The sequence below is a fragment of the Musa acuminata genome, chromosome BXJ3-2, assembly GCF_036884655.1.
Source record: "Musa acuminata AAA Group cultivar baxijiao chromosome BXJ3-2, Cavendish_Baxijiao_AAA, whole genome shotgun sequence".
NCBI classification, from domain to species: Eukaryota; Viridiplantae; Streptophyta; class Magnoliopsida; order Zingiberales; family Musaceae; genus Musa; species Musa acuminata.
The window spans coordinates 28,722,211-28,741,145 of NC_088350.1; the positions used below are offsets into that span (position 1 = coordinate 28,722,211).

General features: G+C 37.9%; 2 protein-coding genes across 2 annotated transcripts; one reads left to right on the plus strand and one right to left on the minus strand.

Annotated features, from left to right (window-relative positions):
• Positions 1–1,225: 1,225 nt before the first annotated feature.
• On the plus strand, positions 1,226–8,046 carry LOC135631833 (protochlorophyllide-dependent translocon component 52, chloroplastic-like). The gene is made up of 7 exons (XM_065139806.1): positions 1,226–1,820; positions 3,072–3,259; positions 4,306–4,398; positions 4,561–4,744; positions 4,834–5,037; positions 6,766–6,953; positions 7,375–8,046. Exons 1-7 carry the CDS (start codon positions 1,323–1,325, stop codon positions 7,628–7,630), a joined length of 1,611 nt encoding a protein of 536 aa, XP_064995878.1. The 5' UTR covers positions 1,226–1,322; the 3' UTR covers positions 7,631–8,046.
• A 2,575-nt stretch (positions 8,047–10,621) lies between these two features.
• LOC135631692 (tubulin alpha-3 chain-like) lies at positions 10,622–13,861 on the minus strand. The gene is made up of 5 exons (XM_065139464.1): positions 13,611–13,861; positions 12,903–13,117; positions 12,602–12,801; positions 11,236–11,744; positions 10,622–11,137 (listed from the first exon to the last, which is right to left on the minus strand). Exons 1-5 carry the CDS (start codon positions 13,721–13,723, stop codon positions 10,822–10,824), a joined length of 1,353 nt encoding a protein of 450 aa, XP_064995536.1. The 5' UTR covers positions 13,724–13,861; the 3' UTR covers positions 10,622–10,821.
• Positions 13,862–18,935: the final 5,074 nt, after the last annotated feature.

The window sequence follows — 18,935 nt, forward strand, 5'->3', positions numbered from 1 at the left end:
TACAAACTAGAACATATTGATTCTAATTAGACTTAAACTTGAACCCTCAGTCTTTACTAAAGCTGCCAGGGTTAACAACAAGAATCCTGATAGCATCTAGGGCTCTTCAAACAATGCAAATGATAATACTTTATGCATCTAAAAAAATTGCTACATTATAGTAATCGCACACACCACTAGAGAGAATCGGACAGCATACATGCAGTAACCAGTAATTAGACCTTTCATAAGATGCCTGTCAATTTCCTTCACAGAACTGCCAATTTCAAGTTCAAATAACAACAATCAAAAGACGAACTTCCGGCTATGACGGCCAATTTCCCATACATATTGTATAGGTTGGACAAATAGGTGCCTCTAGGAAACTGTGATGCTTTCTACTCGCGGAACATAAAGAAAGTTTCTGTAACGGAATGCTCACTATGGCAAACAGAACCAATTTTCAGTTTGCCAACTTACTGGAGCTAAGGAGATCGCATCCATCTAGAAGATGCATGACCAGAATTACCGATCCCTATCAAGAAACATCATAAATCGATCTCAAGAAAACCTTTTTTAGAACTTATCTTCGACCAAAATCACTATAAGCAACTAAAGATCCTAATCGTTCCCACAACGCAAAAAAATTTCATCTTCTGTAGTGGATCGTCTCAACTAGCATAAACGACATATGTCATACACCTGTTTAAAAGAACAAGAACAATAGCGTAACATTATATAACCCAGCATACAACGACACCAAAAAAATCCATTGCAAAGAGAACGAAGGAAACACAAGAAAGAGGAAGAGGCGTTCTTCGATTTCGAACCTTGCCGAGATCAATTCCACAAAGAGCCGGAAGCAGCAAAAGCGACAGCAAGAGAAAACAACGGAACCCTCATGGTGGTTGGTATTTATAGGGAACCACCGAGGACATTAACCGGACCGTAGTGGAGCGGCAACGGCTCGACGAAACGAGTCAGTTAATGGGCCGGCCCGAAATAGACCAAACCGGACCGCAATGGACCCATACGAGTCAGTTAATCACCCATGTACGTATATATATATATATATATATATATATATATATATATATATATATATATATATATATATATATATATATATATATATATATATATATATATATGCTTATGTATTTCACATTTGATGTTGCCCATTATCCAAATAGTTTAACGGTCGGAAATGGTCAAATAGTGTGGTTGACATCGATTGCTTCGTCCAGCCATCTCATAGCACCACATGTTCGCTCCACGCGCCGTCGTGTTCCTCCTTTAGCACCTCTCGTTTGCCTCGATGCCCTTTCCGAACCCATCGCCTCATGGCCGCTCTCAATTCTCTCCTCGCTCCACACTCCCTCCCATCCAAAACCCCTCGCTCTTTCCCATCTCCTCTTTCCCCGTCATTCCAATATTCGGTACTCCGTCTCTCCTCCTCGATCAAGAACGCTAGACTCCACTGCCATGCCTCCGCCTCCTCCTCGGCCGCGGCGGTGGTGACCGAAGCGGAACCAGATGCCGCCGGTGAGGGGGAGAAGTTCGACTGGTTCGCCCACTGGTACCCCGTCGCCCCCATCTGCGACCTCGACAAGCGGCGGCCGCACGCGAAGACTGTGATGGGACTGGACCTCGTCGTGTGGTGGGACCGGACGAAGGGGCGATGGCAGGTGTTCGACGACCGCTGCCCCCACCGATTGGCCCCGCTTTCAGAGGGCCGCATCGACCCGTCGGGCCGCCTGCAGTGCGTGTACCATGGCTGGTGCTTCGACGGCAGCGGCAGCTGCAAGTACATCCCCCAGGCGCCGGACGATGGGCCTCCGGTGAGTAACTTTGCTTGTCCGACCATCTTATTGTGTTCTGCTGTTGAAATAAGTTTGTTGGTTGATGCTTTTCTTAGAGTATATATAGTGTGGATTGTATACATGGATTCACCTTGTGGAGCTGAGTCCGACGAATTTGCCGCCTGAGGTGGCCAACTGTAACCCGCTGAACAATTATCGAAGCTCTTGCTTTTGCATAATCTACTTTGTATGGTGGCTTTTGATTTAGGTGTGTTACAATTGAGTAGATAAGTTCTTTTTTGTTTACATGACGAATAGATAATTTCTTCCTCGCTCTAAATGTGGTTAAAACGATACATGTTCCTTGATCATGACCATGGTTAGACACATATTAGTAGATCAGAATAGTGATTGCAACTCAAGGAAACAACTCACGACTCTAGTGCTGGTCAATGAGAAACAAACACACATGACTGAGAATCACATCGTGACAGTCGAGCTAAAATTGAGCATTGGAATATAGGAAATCATGTGAATTTGCTTTCCAAATACCAAAATTGTTGGAACTATAATAGAACAACAGGTGAAATGGTATAATTCTTGATTTGGTTAGATGTAATTGAATGGTTTAAACTAGAATAGAGCTAAACAGGAACCAAATCAATCTGTTTTGGCCAGAGTGGGACTTGATTTTGTTGGATTTAATTCAAGTCAATTCGACAGAGACCTGAGCTATTCATAACAATGTGCAAAATAGGCCATATAGTGACCATCTGATATCAATTTCAATAAGACTGGCTGTTGGATTCTATTTTTCATGTCGATCGTAATGATTCCACCTGATTGACTTGTATTGGGTGGTAGCCTATCAAATGTTTTATTCATTACAAGTATTAAATAACTAACATGTTGTTTGAGACACAAGTCATCATATGTTGACTGTATAGCTAGTGCACTAAACTAAATTTACTTTTGTCCAATTAGTGGATCAATTTTATTCCACATTGACCTAGCCCAAATTAAACAAACCACCTAGAGGAAAACAAGTATGAGAGTATGCAGGTAGATACTCTTTGTTTTTAATTTATTCAAACTGGGGAGGAAGTAAGTTTTGGGTTGGAAGTCAAGGGCCTTTCCACTAGGAAGTAATGATATAAATGGAAACTTCTATGAATAAGCAATAGCTATCATATAATGTGTATGTGTGGCATTGTGTGATTGTGTGATATGTTAACCTTTTGTTTAAATAAAGTTAAACATAAACTATTGATTGATCATCCAACCCTACAGGTTCATACATTCAGGAAGGCTTGTGCTTCTGTTTATCCAAGTTTTGAACAGAATAAGATTTTGTGGTTCTGGCCAAGCACAGATCCTCAGTGCAAAGACATCGCAGTGAAAGCAAAGCCTCCATACATTGAAGAGTTAGATGATCCATCGTACACTTCTACAATGGGAATGAGAGATCTTCCATATGGGTAGGTTCTTTTCTCTGGATTAATTTCCTATCATCAAACATTTACAATCCCAACTATGAAATTTTCAATCCCAACATTTATAAACTGACCATTCTTGGTCAAATTACCTGTTATGATCTTAAATTTGAGTTTTTTTTCAAGAAAATGAAGAACTTTCATTATGCTTCCATTGGAAGGCTATCATAAAATTCTGAATAGGGTGGAAGCTTCAACTCCCCACGTACAAGTTAGCTAAGTCTACTGTAGTTAGCTAAATTGTGTGCAAAAACATTCCTCTTCCAAGGCAAGTGGAAAAAACCGGTGACTCCAATAGTGGAGTTTAAATTTAAGTTTCAGTATGTCATTTAGTAATAATTATGGAGTTCAGTTTGAGAACCTTTTTAAAAAGAAGAACATGAGCTTGAACATAGAGGGATTCATCAGTTTCTAAAATTGTGTACAGAACTTTGGGCTTGTTCGTGTTGGTGCCTCTTGACTAATGTCATAACTTGCCCTTTTATATTCTTGTTCATTAGTGTAGGCATCATCGCATAGAAATTGCAAGTAGCAGCCAGTGCTTACTCTCTCAGATGTCTTGATTTCTTCAAAAAATAATGAAATGATATAAAATCACTGCAAGAACATGTAAATAAGGAAAAAAGGTGAAGGAAATGCATAACACCAGTATGGCATTATGTGATGGCAAGTCTATTGGATTTTGCTAAATTTCTTGCATTTTATACTCGATCTGTCTTCTAGGCAACCTTGATCAATGTGTTTGCTTTATAGAAAAGATTGTTTAGGTTTTTGGCATTTAACTTTCTGATTTGTCATTCATGCTGCAAAAGGCAATGCTTGCCCGTGGATGTGATTCTTCTGCCACCAGTTAACCATTTGCCACTCATATTTATGTTTAGACAGATGTTTCTAGGTGATGACAATTAATACACTATTTTAAATTTCCATGTTATCTGCATTTTCTTCTTCTAGGCCTAGATTATCCTGATTTATTGTTCAGCTTTTCTTGGAATATGAAGTCATCACTAAGTACCTGCCCGACATTTCAGGTATGAAGTTCTGATAGAGAACCTCATGGACCCGGCTCACGTTCCATATGCACACCATGGAATAATGAGAATCCCAAAAAGTCTGACTAGCAGATATGTACTTCTTGAAAACTTGTCTCAAATTAGCTGACTGAAGCACTTGAGCTTGTGTTCTACTAACATTTAATCCGTGAATTGCAAGTCAACAGAAAACTAAGCACTTGTATTGTGCAAGTTATCCTTTTTTTATTTCACTAACTAGAGAAACTCTTTCACAGTTAATGGTGACAGGGAAGGAGGCAGCCCTATTGATATAAGAATTGAGACATCAAACATAAATGGTTTACTTGCACAGCGGGATATTGGCTATAACAAATTTATAGCACCATGTGTATTTTATTCTGCACCTCATCGTCTAATGTCAGGGAATGGATCTGCTTCATCATCGGATGTCCAAGGGGTAATGTTTTGGACCCAATTAATTCATTTCCTATGACAATTGGAGAGTGTCCACTCTGTTCTAAGATATATAACCTACTGTGGGTTCAGGGTTCTGCACTGAAGACACTCCAGAAGCAACGTAGATTTCTTCTAATTTTTATGTGTATTCCAGTTAGTCCAGGAAGAAGCAGATTGATTTATGTCTTCCCAAGAAACTTTGCAGTTTGGGTTGATCAAGTTGTTCCACGATGGATATTTCACTTAGGCCAGAATCTTATTCTTGATTCCGACCTCTATCTTCTTCATGTAGAGGTAAGATTACTTTCTTCTTTGTTTCTTCCTGATATATTTATTTTGACTAATTTATGAACTTAAACTAAAATGAGTTACTAAATCTTAAAGGACAAAGATGTCTTCACCGTAATTCAGCAAGACATATTTAGTTCCTCTGTCTTTCTTTAAGCTACTTAATTTCATCCTCATCTTTTTCCTCCCTATGTCCTGGGGATATCTTTATGGGAAAAAAAAATCTTTATATTTCATATGAGGTAATATTCATATCATTATGCAATGAACCAAACATTAGCAGGCTAAAATTAAACAGATAATAGATAGTCAATAAATATCCTGCTTATACCTTCTTTCACCCTTCTACTAGTGGAGCTTGTTTGCGTTTGTGGTTGTGTATGTATCCATTATGCACCCCAATTGCATGTTTTACCCGGGGATCATGGGCGTGATCAAAGAATTATCAGGCACATGAATTGACTGGGATTGATCTTCACAACCAGCTGCTTCTGCACACTAGATTGCTAATTTCTACTCTGAGCAATGTTTAAAACACCTTGCAAGCTAAGCAGTCAGAGAGCTAATCATCTCAACTATGTCTGAAATAAGCTAATTCCTCTTTTTCTAGTAATTGAGTCTTGACCTGTCGGTAACTATATAGGTTCTGCAGAGAAACTCAATTTGGAAGCTCTGGGACTTAAAAACCCCTTTGGTTTTCTAGCACATCTTCTAAAAATCAAATGAACTTACTGCTTCCTAATATCCAATCTCCATAATAACCTCCTCATCAATGAAGCATTAATCGTGCTTATTTCCCCAGTCTTTTCCTCTTGGGGACCACGTACCATTTTATCAAATTTGCACTTCTCCTTTTCGGCACCCTCCAAGGAACATCTGAAATGCAGGAAATAAGTTAAGTAGCACTGCGTCACATTAATTGATCAGTCTTCTCACTTTGTTGGTTCTTGATGGCAAGATGGAAACTTCACTTTCAACGTTGTGTTATGGCAATTTGTATTCTATTCTTGCTATTATTTATTGATAACATCTGGGCTTGGACCCGTGTTGACCAAAATGGCATAATTGCAGGATTGAAGCTTGCATTATGATTTAGGATTCAAAAGATCATATGCTTGGACATGCACCTGCACCCAGATGTTTGCATCCATATCCACAAACAAAAATTGAGCCATTTATCTTTTCTGTTCTTTCTCCACATCATCTTTTGAAATTTAAAGCTGAGTGTTTGACATTTCTATGACATAAGATTTTGGAAATTTAGGTACATATTTGTCTTTCATGGCATTATCTCATAAATATGTGTCTTCTTGCAACTAGATAAGAACTCGTCATGTTGGAGATCAACTCTGATAAGCAACAAAAGGAAAACAGGAAGTGCTCCGGCCTAATAATCTTTTATTTTTAATTGTTGCAAAGCAGCAGCATATCCACTTATTTTGTTAATGTTGCCAAATCTTCCAAAAGCATGGTTCTAATTGCTATATTAGGCTATCACAGAAGTTAAGGTAATGTGGAAGATATTCCTTGCCGATATGCTAAGTCTCTTAATTATTTTGTTAATTTATGTCACACTGCTATGATGTTCCTTGTTTTAATTTTTGAATGATGATTTGCTCGTTAAAGACAAGACCAGCAATGTTAATATGCGGAAGGCTCGAAGCAACTATTGTAGTATTACCAAAGTTTAAGGCTTGTCTGTTTGGCTCTTCGTTAATATATCTTTCTTCACAGGAGCGGAAGTTTGCCAAAGCTGGTTATTCTAATTGGCCAAAGGTCTGTTTTGTACCAACAAAGTCAGATGCTATGGTTGTTGCCTTCAGAAATTGGTTAAGGAAATATTCAAACAATCAGATCAATTGGGGAACCACATCTAGTGAACAACTTCCGCCTACTCCTCCAAGAGAGCAACTTATGGACAGGTAAAAACTATGGTGGTCTATTCATTCCTATGTAAATTATTATTAAATGCATATGTGCAATTGTGTATTCTATTGTAGGAAACATAGTACAATAATGATGTCCACTGATCTATAAAAATATACGAGATTCTAATAAGAAAATGCATAGTATATGTCAGAAGGACTTCAGCTCTGCAGAGGCAGTCTCACTCACGTGGGAATCTAATTCTGTCAGACTGTCCTCAAGTGATAAGCAAGATATTTAATCTTATGATGCAATTGGACATTTCATGTGTTTGTTTCTCTCGTACTGAGATTGATAACTTTGAACTTCAGCAACATGCATTTATTTTTTTATATGCTTCCCCTTCTGTACTGTAAGTGTAGCTTGCTTAAAAATGAAGTACTAAAACTAAAACATTGTCTGTTTCACTACTTTCAGATATTGGTCCCATGTCGTCCAATGCAGTAGCTGTCGTGATGCTTTAAAAGTTCTGAAGGCCCTTAAGTTATCTCTGCAGATTATCTCAATAGCTTCTGTAGGAATTGTCGCAGCCCTTAATCAGAGCATGATATCGACCATTACAAGGACTGTGATTGTCTCGACGGCAGTTATATGCTTCCTTGCTTCCAAGTGGCTCTCTGTTTTCATCTACAAGAACTTCTATTATCATGATTATGATCATGCTTTCAGATGAGGAATAGGGATCTGCTTTTCTCAGTGTGAATAAATCAACATGCTTCTGGTTTGTTTGTCAATATCCTTTCTTCTGAGATTTATGTATAAAAGGTCAATGGCTATGAACAGACATACAAGATCACATATCATATGATTCGCTATGCAGTTCTTCCATTCCGCAGATGCAAAATAGCAGTAAGTCCAAACTATTTGGGTCAACTAGAGAAATTTTACAGTATTGATCAGGATTATTTGCAGTTTTTGGATACATACAATTTTCATTATAATTGTAAAACAATGTTTCCATTCACTCAGTGCTCCTCACTGTGCTTGCCATATTCTTGAGCTCTTATCCAGGCATCATGAGATTATTAACATGTATGTGTGCATAGTTAAATGACAAAGTAATAAATTGCTTTTATGTTTGTTGGATCAGTATCTGAAAATTTGCATGAGAATGCACTGAGACGGGAGTGATTAAAGATGCAGCTCTTGTCACTACTTACCTTTGAGCTTGGTCAGACCAGTTCTGCTTGACCAACATTAATTTGAGATCTCTTGGAGGCCAAGATTTTTGTGATGTTCTCAAGCTCTGTATGATTGAAAATTTCAAACCAGATCTAGTTGATTCTAGGACAGTGATTTAAAAAACGCTAGGCGCCAAGGTCCAAAATGCCCGAGGCGCTCGCCCGAGCGAAGCGAGGCGCTAAAATATAAAAATATATAATATATTTAATAAATATAATTATTTAAAATTTTAAATAAAAATATGCTATTAAATTAAGAAAATCTATTAACAGTATTGAAAATTAATTATTTCAAATAAACTTAATATTAATAGTATATTGTATATTGAGCCTGCTAACTGAGAAACGAGGAAGCGGCGGCAGCGGCGAGCGGCGACAGTGACGGCGACGGCGGCAGCGGCGAGCAACGGTAGCGGCAGCAACGGCGGCAGCGAGAAAGGGAGCGGGAGCGACAAGCAGCGGGAGGTGCGAGCGGCGACAGCGACAGCGTTTGCGAGCAGCGGCAGCGGGAGCAGGAGCGGCGAGTAGCAGGAGGCGCGACCGGCGACAGAGACAGCGTTTGCGAGCAGCGGTAGTGGGAGCAGGAGCGGCGAGCAGCGGGAGGCGCGAGCGGCGACAGAGGCAGCGTTTGCGAGCAGCAACAGCGGCGAGTGGCGACAGGAGCGACGAGCAGCGGGACGCGCGAGTGGCGACAGAGGCAGCGTTTGCGAGCAGCGACAGCGGCGAGCAGCGAGATCGAGATCGGGATCGGGATCGGGATTGGGAGTGGCAGCGGCAGCGGGTTAAGGTTGGGTAAGGGTTATATCGGTTTAGTTGGTTCGATTGAACCAACTAACCAACCAAACCAGGACCGAACCAGACCTAAAATCCTGGTTCGGTCGCCTTGGTTTACCCAAGCGCTTGCCCGAAGCGCTTGGGCTCGGGCGAGCGCCCAGGTGACGCTTGTTTGAAGCGCGCCGCCTGGGAGATTAGCGAGGCGCTCGGGCCTCGCCTCGTCTCGCCCGAGCGCCTTTTTCAATCACTGTTCTAGGATAAGATACAGAAAGAGATCGAAGACAACACACGGTAGTAAAGATTGTAAGTCCTGCAAGACAAATGGCATCACGGAGGGAGATCCCTCGGAGTATCCATAGGCTCATGCACGATGCTGAAGCACTTCTGGACTCCATTCATGGTGTAGAGCATCGAGCTACTTGCAGCTGTCACCACTACATGGCCTGTACACTTCAACATCATCAATATCCATGTGGCTAACTCTGTTCTTACTACTGCAGCTCTCAGGTTCCATTGTGGTCAGAGAAGGATGGCATGTCAAGCAGGTGGTCGCAAGAGAGGAGGAGCTGGCGGTAACGTTTGACGTGGGCGATGAAGTTTGTGCTGGTGTTGGAGCCTCAGAGGAGGCAAAAGCGGCCTTGTTGTAGCCCTGGGCGGTAGCCTCTGCAGTCTGGAAGGTACCCAGCCACATCATGATCTTTTGCGTGGTGTCCTTGATCTCCACCACCCACTGTACTGAAGGCGTTTACCTGACACCCACAAACTTGCGGGTGCTGTTCTTGCTCCTAACCTTGTATTTGAGGCCAGGTTTCGAGTTGGGATTTGGCATTGGATTCCTTTGGGGTTTGAACTGGAGCTCCATGGATGTGAGATGGCGGGCTGCAGACAAGGAAGGAGATATATAGCACAGGGATGACCAAGGTGGTAGATTGCTTGTCATGGCTTTCTCGGTCACTTTTATTTAGACTTTGTGGTGTTCAAGTTGATGTTGAGATTGTTTGAGTTTGTGCTGAACATGTTTGTGGCCTTAGAGAGTTATGTATGTATATGTAGATAGATTTGGAGTTCCTCATGCTATTATTTGGCCAATCTAACCTTGGCTACAATGTCTTCCTTCCCATAATGGATTAATTGACATGGAAGCATCAAACTCTTCCAATCTCTTCTGGTCTTCCAGTTTCCGGTGTTTTTTATTTTACTGCTACTTTTTATTTTTGAGATTTTTAACATGTAATGTTTGTCTAGAAGTTGATCCTTATCCATCAAAAGAACAAGAAAAAAAAAAAAAAAAGTGTCTAGTGTGTAGAATCTGGACATCTGGATAGCAGCTGTGTAAGATCCGAAAGTGTAGTAGAGCCAATACTTTCAGCAACTTGCCAGTGACAGATTGTTAAGCAACTGTTCCAGTACACTGGTCTAGTATCTTTGGAAGAAAACATGTATAACTCATGGCTCAATTCACATGATCAATGAAACATAGCATTAGATATCTTTTGAACATCGTATTATCACTTTTCAGATGATTTCCTGATACAGCTAATATTAGATATTATACCAGGGACATTAGTTATCACTTTTAACCTGCATTTACCATACCTCATAACACATAATTCCATTAGATAATTCCAGGGACATTAGTTGACTTTTCTCACAAAATTTGTAGGTGAGACAAAAAAAAAACCATCCAAATGACGATTTCTTCTTGGAGATGATGACAATTGTCACAAGGACCTAATTTAATCTGAAATAACCGAAACCAATAACAATCCTGGCTCAAGTTCCACAACAACCCAATGTTCACAACATACAGAACAATGGCAAGTTCATCACTGACATGTCGTAGGTAGAGAACGAGACTACAATGCACAACCACATAAAGACCAATTCCCACAATGCAAACATGAATAGCCTAGAAATCCTCTGCCTCTTCATCATCATCATCTCCGCCCTCTGCTCCGACCTCCTCGTAGTCCTTTTCAAGGGCAGCCAAGTCCTCTCGTGCTTCTGAGAACTCACCTTCTTCCATCCCTTCACCAACATACCAGTGAACAAATGCTCGCTTTGCATACATGAGGTCAAACTTGTGGTCGATTCGTGAAAACACCTCGGCGACAGCAGTATTGTTACTGATCATGCACACAGCACGCTGAACCTTGGCCAAATCTCCTCCGGGCACCACTGATGGTGGCTGATAGTTGATTCCGCACTTAAAACCAGTAGGACACCTTCATGGCAGATGGTAAAGCAATCAATTCCAAAGCATGGCAACTCAACCTTGCAATTAAGAGAAGAAAGAGGAGGGATCTTGGTACAATAAGCTCACCAGTCAACAAATTGGACGGTTCTCTTGGTCTTGATTGTTGCAACAGCAGCATTAACATCCTTGGGCACGACATCTCCTCGGTACATCAGACAACAAGCCATGTATTTTCCATGCCTTGGATCACATTTGGCCATCATGCTGGATGGCTCAAATACAGCGTTTGTGATTTCGGGGACTGAGAGCTGCTCATGATATGCTTTCTCGGCAGAGATAACAGGGGCGTACGAGGAGAGCATGAAATGGATTCTAGGATATGGAACAAGATTGGTCTGGAACTCTGTGATATCCACATTGATGGCTCCATCAAACCTTAGGGAAGTAGTCAAGGAAGATATGATCTGAGATATCAACCGGTTCAAGTTGGTATAAGTTGGACGCTCAATATCCAGAGACCTTCTGCAGATATCATAGATGGCTTCATTGTCTAAAAGAACTGCAACATCAGTGTGCTCGAGCAAGGAATGGGTGGATAGGACACTGTTATATGGTTCTACAACTGCTGTAGAAACCTACAAGAAAAATACAGATGACCAATAATTTGTGCAAAAGAAAAAGATGACACACCAACTAAGCCACAAGTACCCAGCTATAAAGAGACCAGACACCAATCAATACTTATCACTAGAATCATATCCTCTACTGTACAGGATGGTCCAATGCAGGAGGACGACCATCCAACACCCGTCGAGATTTGTGCAGCCACATGACAGGTGGGTGTTGAAAGGCTTTCCTCTTTTAGAGAACAGTGCTATAGAGGATCTTGCAGATGTGCCCATGCTAAATCGTACATCAATACAAGGATACAATATTGATATGCTTTCAAAAATTGATCACTATATATTCATCTCCAGTTAACTTAATGTACTATGGTTTGCAGAAATTGTATGATAAATTTTAATTCTCATCAGCATTGCAATGAAACAAAGAACCAAATGAGACTTTGTTATGCAACTTTGTTATCCATTATCATTTTTCTAACAAGTCATCCAACTTACATCATGTATAAATAAGCTCACAATTTGCCACCATAGGCATTTGCATAAAAATGAACATATTTTCAACAGAGTTTCACTTGCTCTGGAGAAAAAAGCTTTTCAACTTAAAACGCCACTGTTAAATGACAAAACTATCCAATTGCTAAGAATATTAACATGATAATTAGGTTTTCTGGGTTCAATCAGATCATATATTAGCATCTTATGCCTTACAGAGTCCTAGAACATAGTTTTCACATCAATGACCAATAAAATCAGAATAATGTATGAAAGCATTAGAGTTCAACAACAGAGACCTAATTCACAGAAATCAATCTATCAGACATTGACCATTGACTGAAAGTAAGGAAGCTTGCACAACTTGTTCATACCTGAGGAGAAGGATATATGGTAAAACCAAGCTTCGACTTCTTCCCATAATCCACAGACAATCGTTCCAAAAGCAAGGAGCCCAAACCAGATCCAGTTCCACCACCAACAGCATTGAAAACCAAAAACCCTTGCAAGCCAGTGCAATTGTCAGCCAGTTTCCTGACACGATCAAGGCATAGATCCACAATTTCCTTCCCCACTGCAGCTCACAAGACAATCCAAGGTTACAAACAGAATAAAAAGAATCTCTTCCACCAGAAACAATAGGTTTTCATGGGGTACAAAGAAAGGTGTCACTACCTGTGTAGTGGCCCCGCGCAAAGTTGTTAGCAGCATCCTCCTTACCGGAGATGAGTTGCTCCGGATGGAAGAGTTGGCGATAAGCCCCGGTTCTGACCTCGTCGATGACAGTCGGCTCGAGGTCCACAAAGATGGCCCTCGGCACATGCTTACCAGAACCAGTCTCGCTGAAGAAGGTATTGAAGGCATCACACGCCACTCCTACAGAAGTATCACTGTTGAAGACAAGAGATCTATAAGCCAAAAACCACACAAACTATTCCTTGGTACAAAATGTTCCAACTTTCACAGGTAAACGTCATTTCCTTTGCTCCGATTCCTTAAACGGAACGAGAAAGGAACAAGAAGTCGCTAGACTCCATTAAAAAACGTGCACGGTGAGATTTTGCAAACTCATGCAGGGTAAAACATAACAACAAAAAAATAAAGGTGTGATCTTTGACAAAAACAGTTGGGAAATCCAACTTTTTCTTAAGACGTTGCCAAGTTAAAGAAATGATTGGGTTAGGGTAGGTTTTAAAGCGGGAAAAAAGCGACCTTTCATCATCGTGTCCTCGCTTCGGCGTCAAGCCCCTTTCAAAAATCAAGGAAAAAAACCCTAGATCTAGCGAGGAAACGAACTAATGGGACTAAAACACCACCGGATCTAACAAAAGAAAGAGTAGGGAATCGACGATTTGTAGAAGAAAAGCGTTTGGTTAGGGAGACCTGGGCATGATGCCATCGGGCTGGATGCCGTGCTCGAGGCAGTAGAGCTCCCAGCAGGCGTTCCCCACTTGGATCCCGGCCTGGCCGATGTGGATGCTGATGATCTCCCTCATCTTTCCTCTTCCTCTTCTCGAGCAGAAACCGTGGAAGATGTGTATCGGAGAAATGGAAGACGAAGAGGAAGAGTAGGGTTTTTGACGGCTCCTGTATGGGCGCAGGGGACGGCGGACAGCGGACAGCGGACAGCAGGCGGGGGCGTATATTTATTTAGTGGGCAAAGGAGGAAGAGTGCGGAGGAAGACCAGTAAGTGGGCCTCCACAGCGCGGGCGTGGGCTCATTGATGCCCTCCCGAAAGACCATAATGCCCCCATGAGGTGGGCCTTTGCACCGAATCATATAAAATTTTAATTAACTGATAATATGATTATTAGACTAATCTTACAAGTATAATATATTTTTATATATCAATATTGAAAAGATATATTACAGATTATTTATCATATTATTCTAATAAAATTAGATAAAAAATTAACATATAAGAAGGACTGTATAAATTCTTGATAAAAAAAAAGAAACTTCATAATAAAAAGATTATCTTAGTCAAATATTATAAAAAAATTATATAATAGAGGAATCAATTTGAGAAAGAGAAGAATAGTTAATAGAGAAATATCTAGTACTATTCATATTAAAAATTAGAGAATAATAAATTACTTAGTTATAAATGAAATAATAAAAAAATAAATAGAGATGAAAAAAATATTATATTAAAAATATTGAGATTCATATGTGAGATTCAATAATTAATTTAGATCAAAATATGTCATTCTTATCATGCCAAATTAAGTTTAAATTTAATTATTGTAATATCAGAATTATGTTAAGAAAAATAAACTTGAGAGGAGGTCTAACGTGATTGAACTCATAATCTTATCTTCAATCTTATCTTTTTTACCAGCATGAAAATTCATTACTTTCTTCTTTTTTTTTTCCAAATTCAATCAATTCTACGTTGAAGCCTAATGATTTTGGTTCTAAGAAAATTTAAAATAAAAAATACTCAATACTTAGAATTTTAGTTTTATAAATTATAAAATAATCTTTTCATATAATTTTGAGTAATCTAGACTTCGAATTAATATTTAATTTTTTGATATATTTTGTATAAATCTCTTATAGTTTCAAAACCTCTTATATGATTTTGATTTGAGATGATGCATAGAGTTATGTGTGTCTAGATACTCAGAATCTTTTTTTTTTAAGAGATTCGATTCGAGCTAAATTAATCTCCCTAAGGATATAATTATGCTCTATTATATATATATATATATATATATATATATATATATATATATATATATATATATATATATATATATATATATATATATATATATATATATATATATATATATATATATAAGGTTTTGTGGGATTTAGAATGATTGAATACCACCCCTATTCCCCAATATATGAGGTTTATAAATTTAGATAGCCTTAACTCAATTTTAGAAAATATAATATGTATTGATAGTTGAATTAGGATAATAGTTTAATCTTCAAATGATTTATTTTAAACTAAAATTTTATAAATATTTAAATTTATATATTTTTTAGTTTTTTATAAAAGTTTATGAAAATTTAAAATCATTTGGTTAACTATAATAGTGAAGTAAGACATATTATTTATATATATATATATTTCTTTTAATTAGATATTATAATTATGTACAAGTGCCAAAATTATCATGCACGCATGAAATTCTATCATTTGTTTAGTAAATTAGCATATTTTACTTTTAAGATTATTTATTTTTTCGTTACACTCCTATTGATATACATGTAACTAAGAATAAGGTGTTATATATATATATATATATATATATATATATATATATATATATATATATATATATATATATATATATATATATATATATATATATATATATATATATATATATATATATATATATATATATATATGGGATATTTTAGAGAATGCATATGAGTTTCATGAAACTTCAAAAATATCCTTAAAAGATTAATAATAAATCTTAGCATTATAACCCCAATTTTAATTTCTTAGAACTCTGAAATAAATATAATTAAACACATAAACATGATAAAATAAAAGTAAAATCACTATATTATAACTTTCAGTTTATTTAGGACAACCATTATATTTTTTTCTCTTTGTTGAAATACTCATTGTAGTTGTCATAAAGACCTTAATTTAAATGACAAATTAGCCACCATGCTTTCTCAACCTAAAGAAACTAATGATTTTGACCATGCTATTTGCCTTGTCAACTTTTCTCTTATGTTATGTTTTTTTCCCTACCTTCTATATAACGTGAGGATCATCAAGTACCTGTCCATTTCAATAAAATTGTCTCTTGGATTTTTCCTCTCAAACATCTAATTATGTCTTCTTGTTGCTAACTTAATTCTCGAAGAGCATATTATTATAAGAAGGCCAAGGAATTATCATGTTATGCTCAAACATGAACCTTTTCCAACTAGAATTTGCCTTATAAAAACCTTCATGAATTGGATTATTTTCTTGATGTGCAATGTTTTTAGACAACCACATAATAAACCTTGTTGTCGGGCTATATGTTGAATGATGTTGGAGAATATTCAACTCCAACACAGGAAATGTATTTTGAGTAACATTATCTTTGTTTTCCTGACATCACCTCTTGTATATTATTCGAGGATGGTTTGTATAATATTATAGTGAGAGAAAAGTATTGGCATGTAAAAGAAGAGAGAGAGAGAGAGAGAGAGGTTAAAATGGGTAGATGGAAACAGTCTGCAGTGGAGAGCATGTGAGTGAGGACAGACTGCTTAGCTGTTGCCTGCCATTTGTTGAAGCTTCATGGGTCCACCAGTTCATTGCAACCCACCTCCGACATGATTTTAAATGGGCAAGAGACAGTGATAAATAAACTACTGATGCTGCACACCCAACTCAATCATGGAGCAAGTTTGGGTGTCACCAGCTGATGCAACTACAGCATCTCCATCCTTCACTGAACTTTGACAGACTTCCATAGAAGAAACATTGCAATTAAGTTGAAGAAAACAACTCCAATCATAGCTCAAGTGGAGTTATTTCTGGAGAAATCAGAAAGGTTTTAGTCAACTAGAGACTCAAACCAGACAACATTTTTGAGTTTGATAACCAAGTGCAAAAGCTTGTCTTCTATGATAATAAAAAAGCATATCTTAGTTATCAACATTTTTTTTTTTGGACATGGATTTATTTCAGGAGCTTATTGTTGTGTTCACTGATTGATTTTTCATCTCAGATATGTTTGACCTCCTAAGCTACTTGATGTTTTGAGTTGATGAACATATAGCATTGGAAGTATTAAACTACTAAAGTGATGTAAGTTCTGTTTTTTTCCTTCACTTTGAAATAGAAACAAAAAAAGAAGAAAAGAAGAAGCAGATCTATATAGAACATTCAGGATAGAGGGAAGTTTGATAGTGAGTAGCAATTACTACCTTTGCAGCTTATGTCCTTCTTTCTTTTGAAGTCAATTTAGCAGCCAACTTTAAATGAGGAACCAACTGCATAAACAAACTACAGGGAGTTCCTATATTTAGGCTTTTAAGCAAAAGGTCATGGACAGCTGATAGGGGTTTACTTATGATCACAATTCATGGCCAATACCAGTACATAATATTGTCTATTAATTATTTAGTATAACTTAATTATGCATTAATAAATCATCATTTGTAATTATGAGTTCTTGAATCATTAAGAAATCATTCATTCTGCAGTAAGTCCCCACTCAGTTTTGTCACTTCAAATTGGATTCCAAGCTGCAAGTAGAGATTTTTTCTACTCAATCATATAAAATTAGATACGTCATTATTTGATTTTTCTACTTCTCAATCAATATAGTAATCTTTTTAGGAGAACTAATCTCTCTCTCCTTTTTATTTTCTTTTTTATTCTTGTCTCCATTCCAAGATGCTATCTCTTGGTTGCTTCTATGCCAAAGGAGTGAGTCATGTGTGACAGCATGCTCTGAGGCTAATGCATGTATGGGATCTGTTCCAGCTTGGAGTAGAAGTCTTGTTGATTTCAAACCAGAAAGCGAACTGATTGGTGCTTGCAAGTTTTTCTAGCTCCAGTTGCAGCCTTGCAGGGAATCTACTCACATGAAGCTTCCTTTTCCACCTAACATTCATGAGGAGTGATTGTGCTGTTCAGCTGCACTATCCATATGGGGATTTGCACCCACAAGTTTGGGTAAGGCATGGTGTGGATATTGACATCTCTTGGATTTTGGCTGGCAGTCATCTGCCTCAGAATCCTTCAGCATTTCTAAAAGTCAAAAGGGTTCCAGGTTTTGCTTGCAATTCAATCTTTAAAAACATGATAGCTTCTTTCCTTGTTGATGCAGTTATCCTCCATGAAATCTTGTCCAAGGATAAAGGTAAAAAGATGGAGTGATGATTCTTCTTCATGCCTTGTTTCTCACCAGGAACTTAACTTGTACTGGTGTCAAATGGGCTGACCAAACAGAGGTCTCCTTTCCAATCAATTTATTTCTAATTAGTTTGATTCAAACTCATTATCAGTTTAACACCTCAATATGATACCAGAGTCAAAGGTTCACTAAGAAAAATCATGCTATAAAACCAAAAAAAAGCCCTCTATTCTGATACTAATATCATCTTCTTTTTTCCTCTTTGTGCATTGGATGTTGTTTCCTCCAACTTAGTTGTCTTATTCAAAGTACTTTGTGACATGACACTCACCATAGTTGGAATATTGATTATTACATTGCATATTAGAATTTCTATAACTTCTTCTACCATTAATTATTATTATTATGAGGATCAGTTTGACAAGCCTAGACATATTTTGGTAAGATGAGAAAAGCCTAGTTGTGAATGACATAAACCCAATTCTGCTAGATAGGCTTTTAGTATCAGAATTTTGAGCTGACAAATTTGTTTGATAATATTAATTTTGTCAGAACGAGTCTTGGTACGACGGTAAGATGTAAGGCTAATAAGACGGTCGTCATCGATCCTAAGAACATTAGATCAAGTTTTTTTTATATTATGAGTGTGAAATTTTGTTAAAGGTTGAAAAAAATTATTTGAAATGCCAATCCATATATGTTGAAGGTAGCAATTTTGCCCCTCATAGACTCAAATAAATGGATGTTAATGCTTCGTACGTTTCTTTTGCTTAGAATTGTCATGATTGGAACCCTGTAAACTAAGCCTAAGAAAGAACCACGTTGAGACCAACAGAGATCGGAGATCTCTGTAAGCTTAGAATTGTCATGATC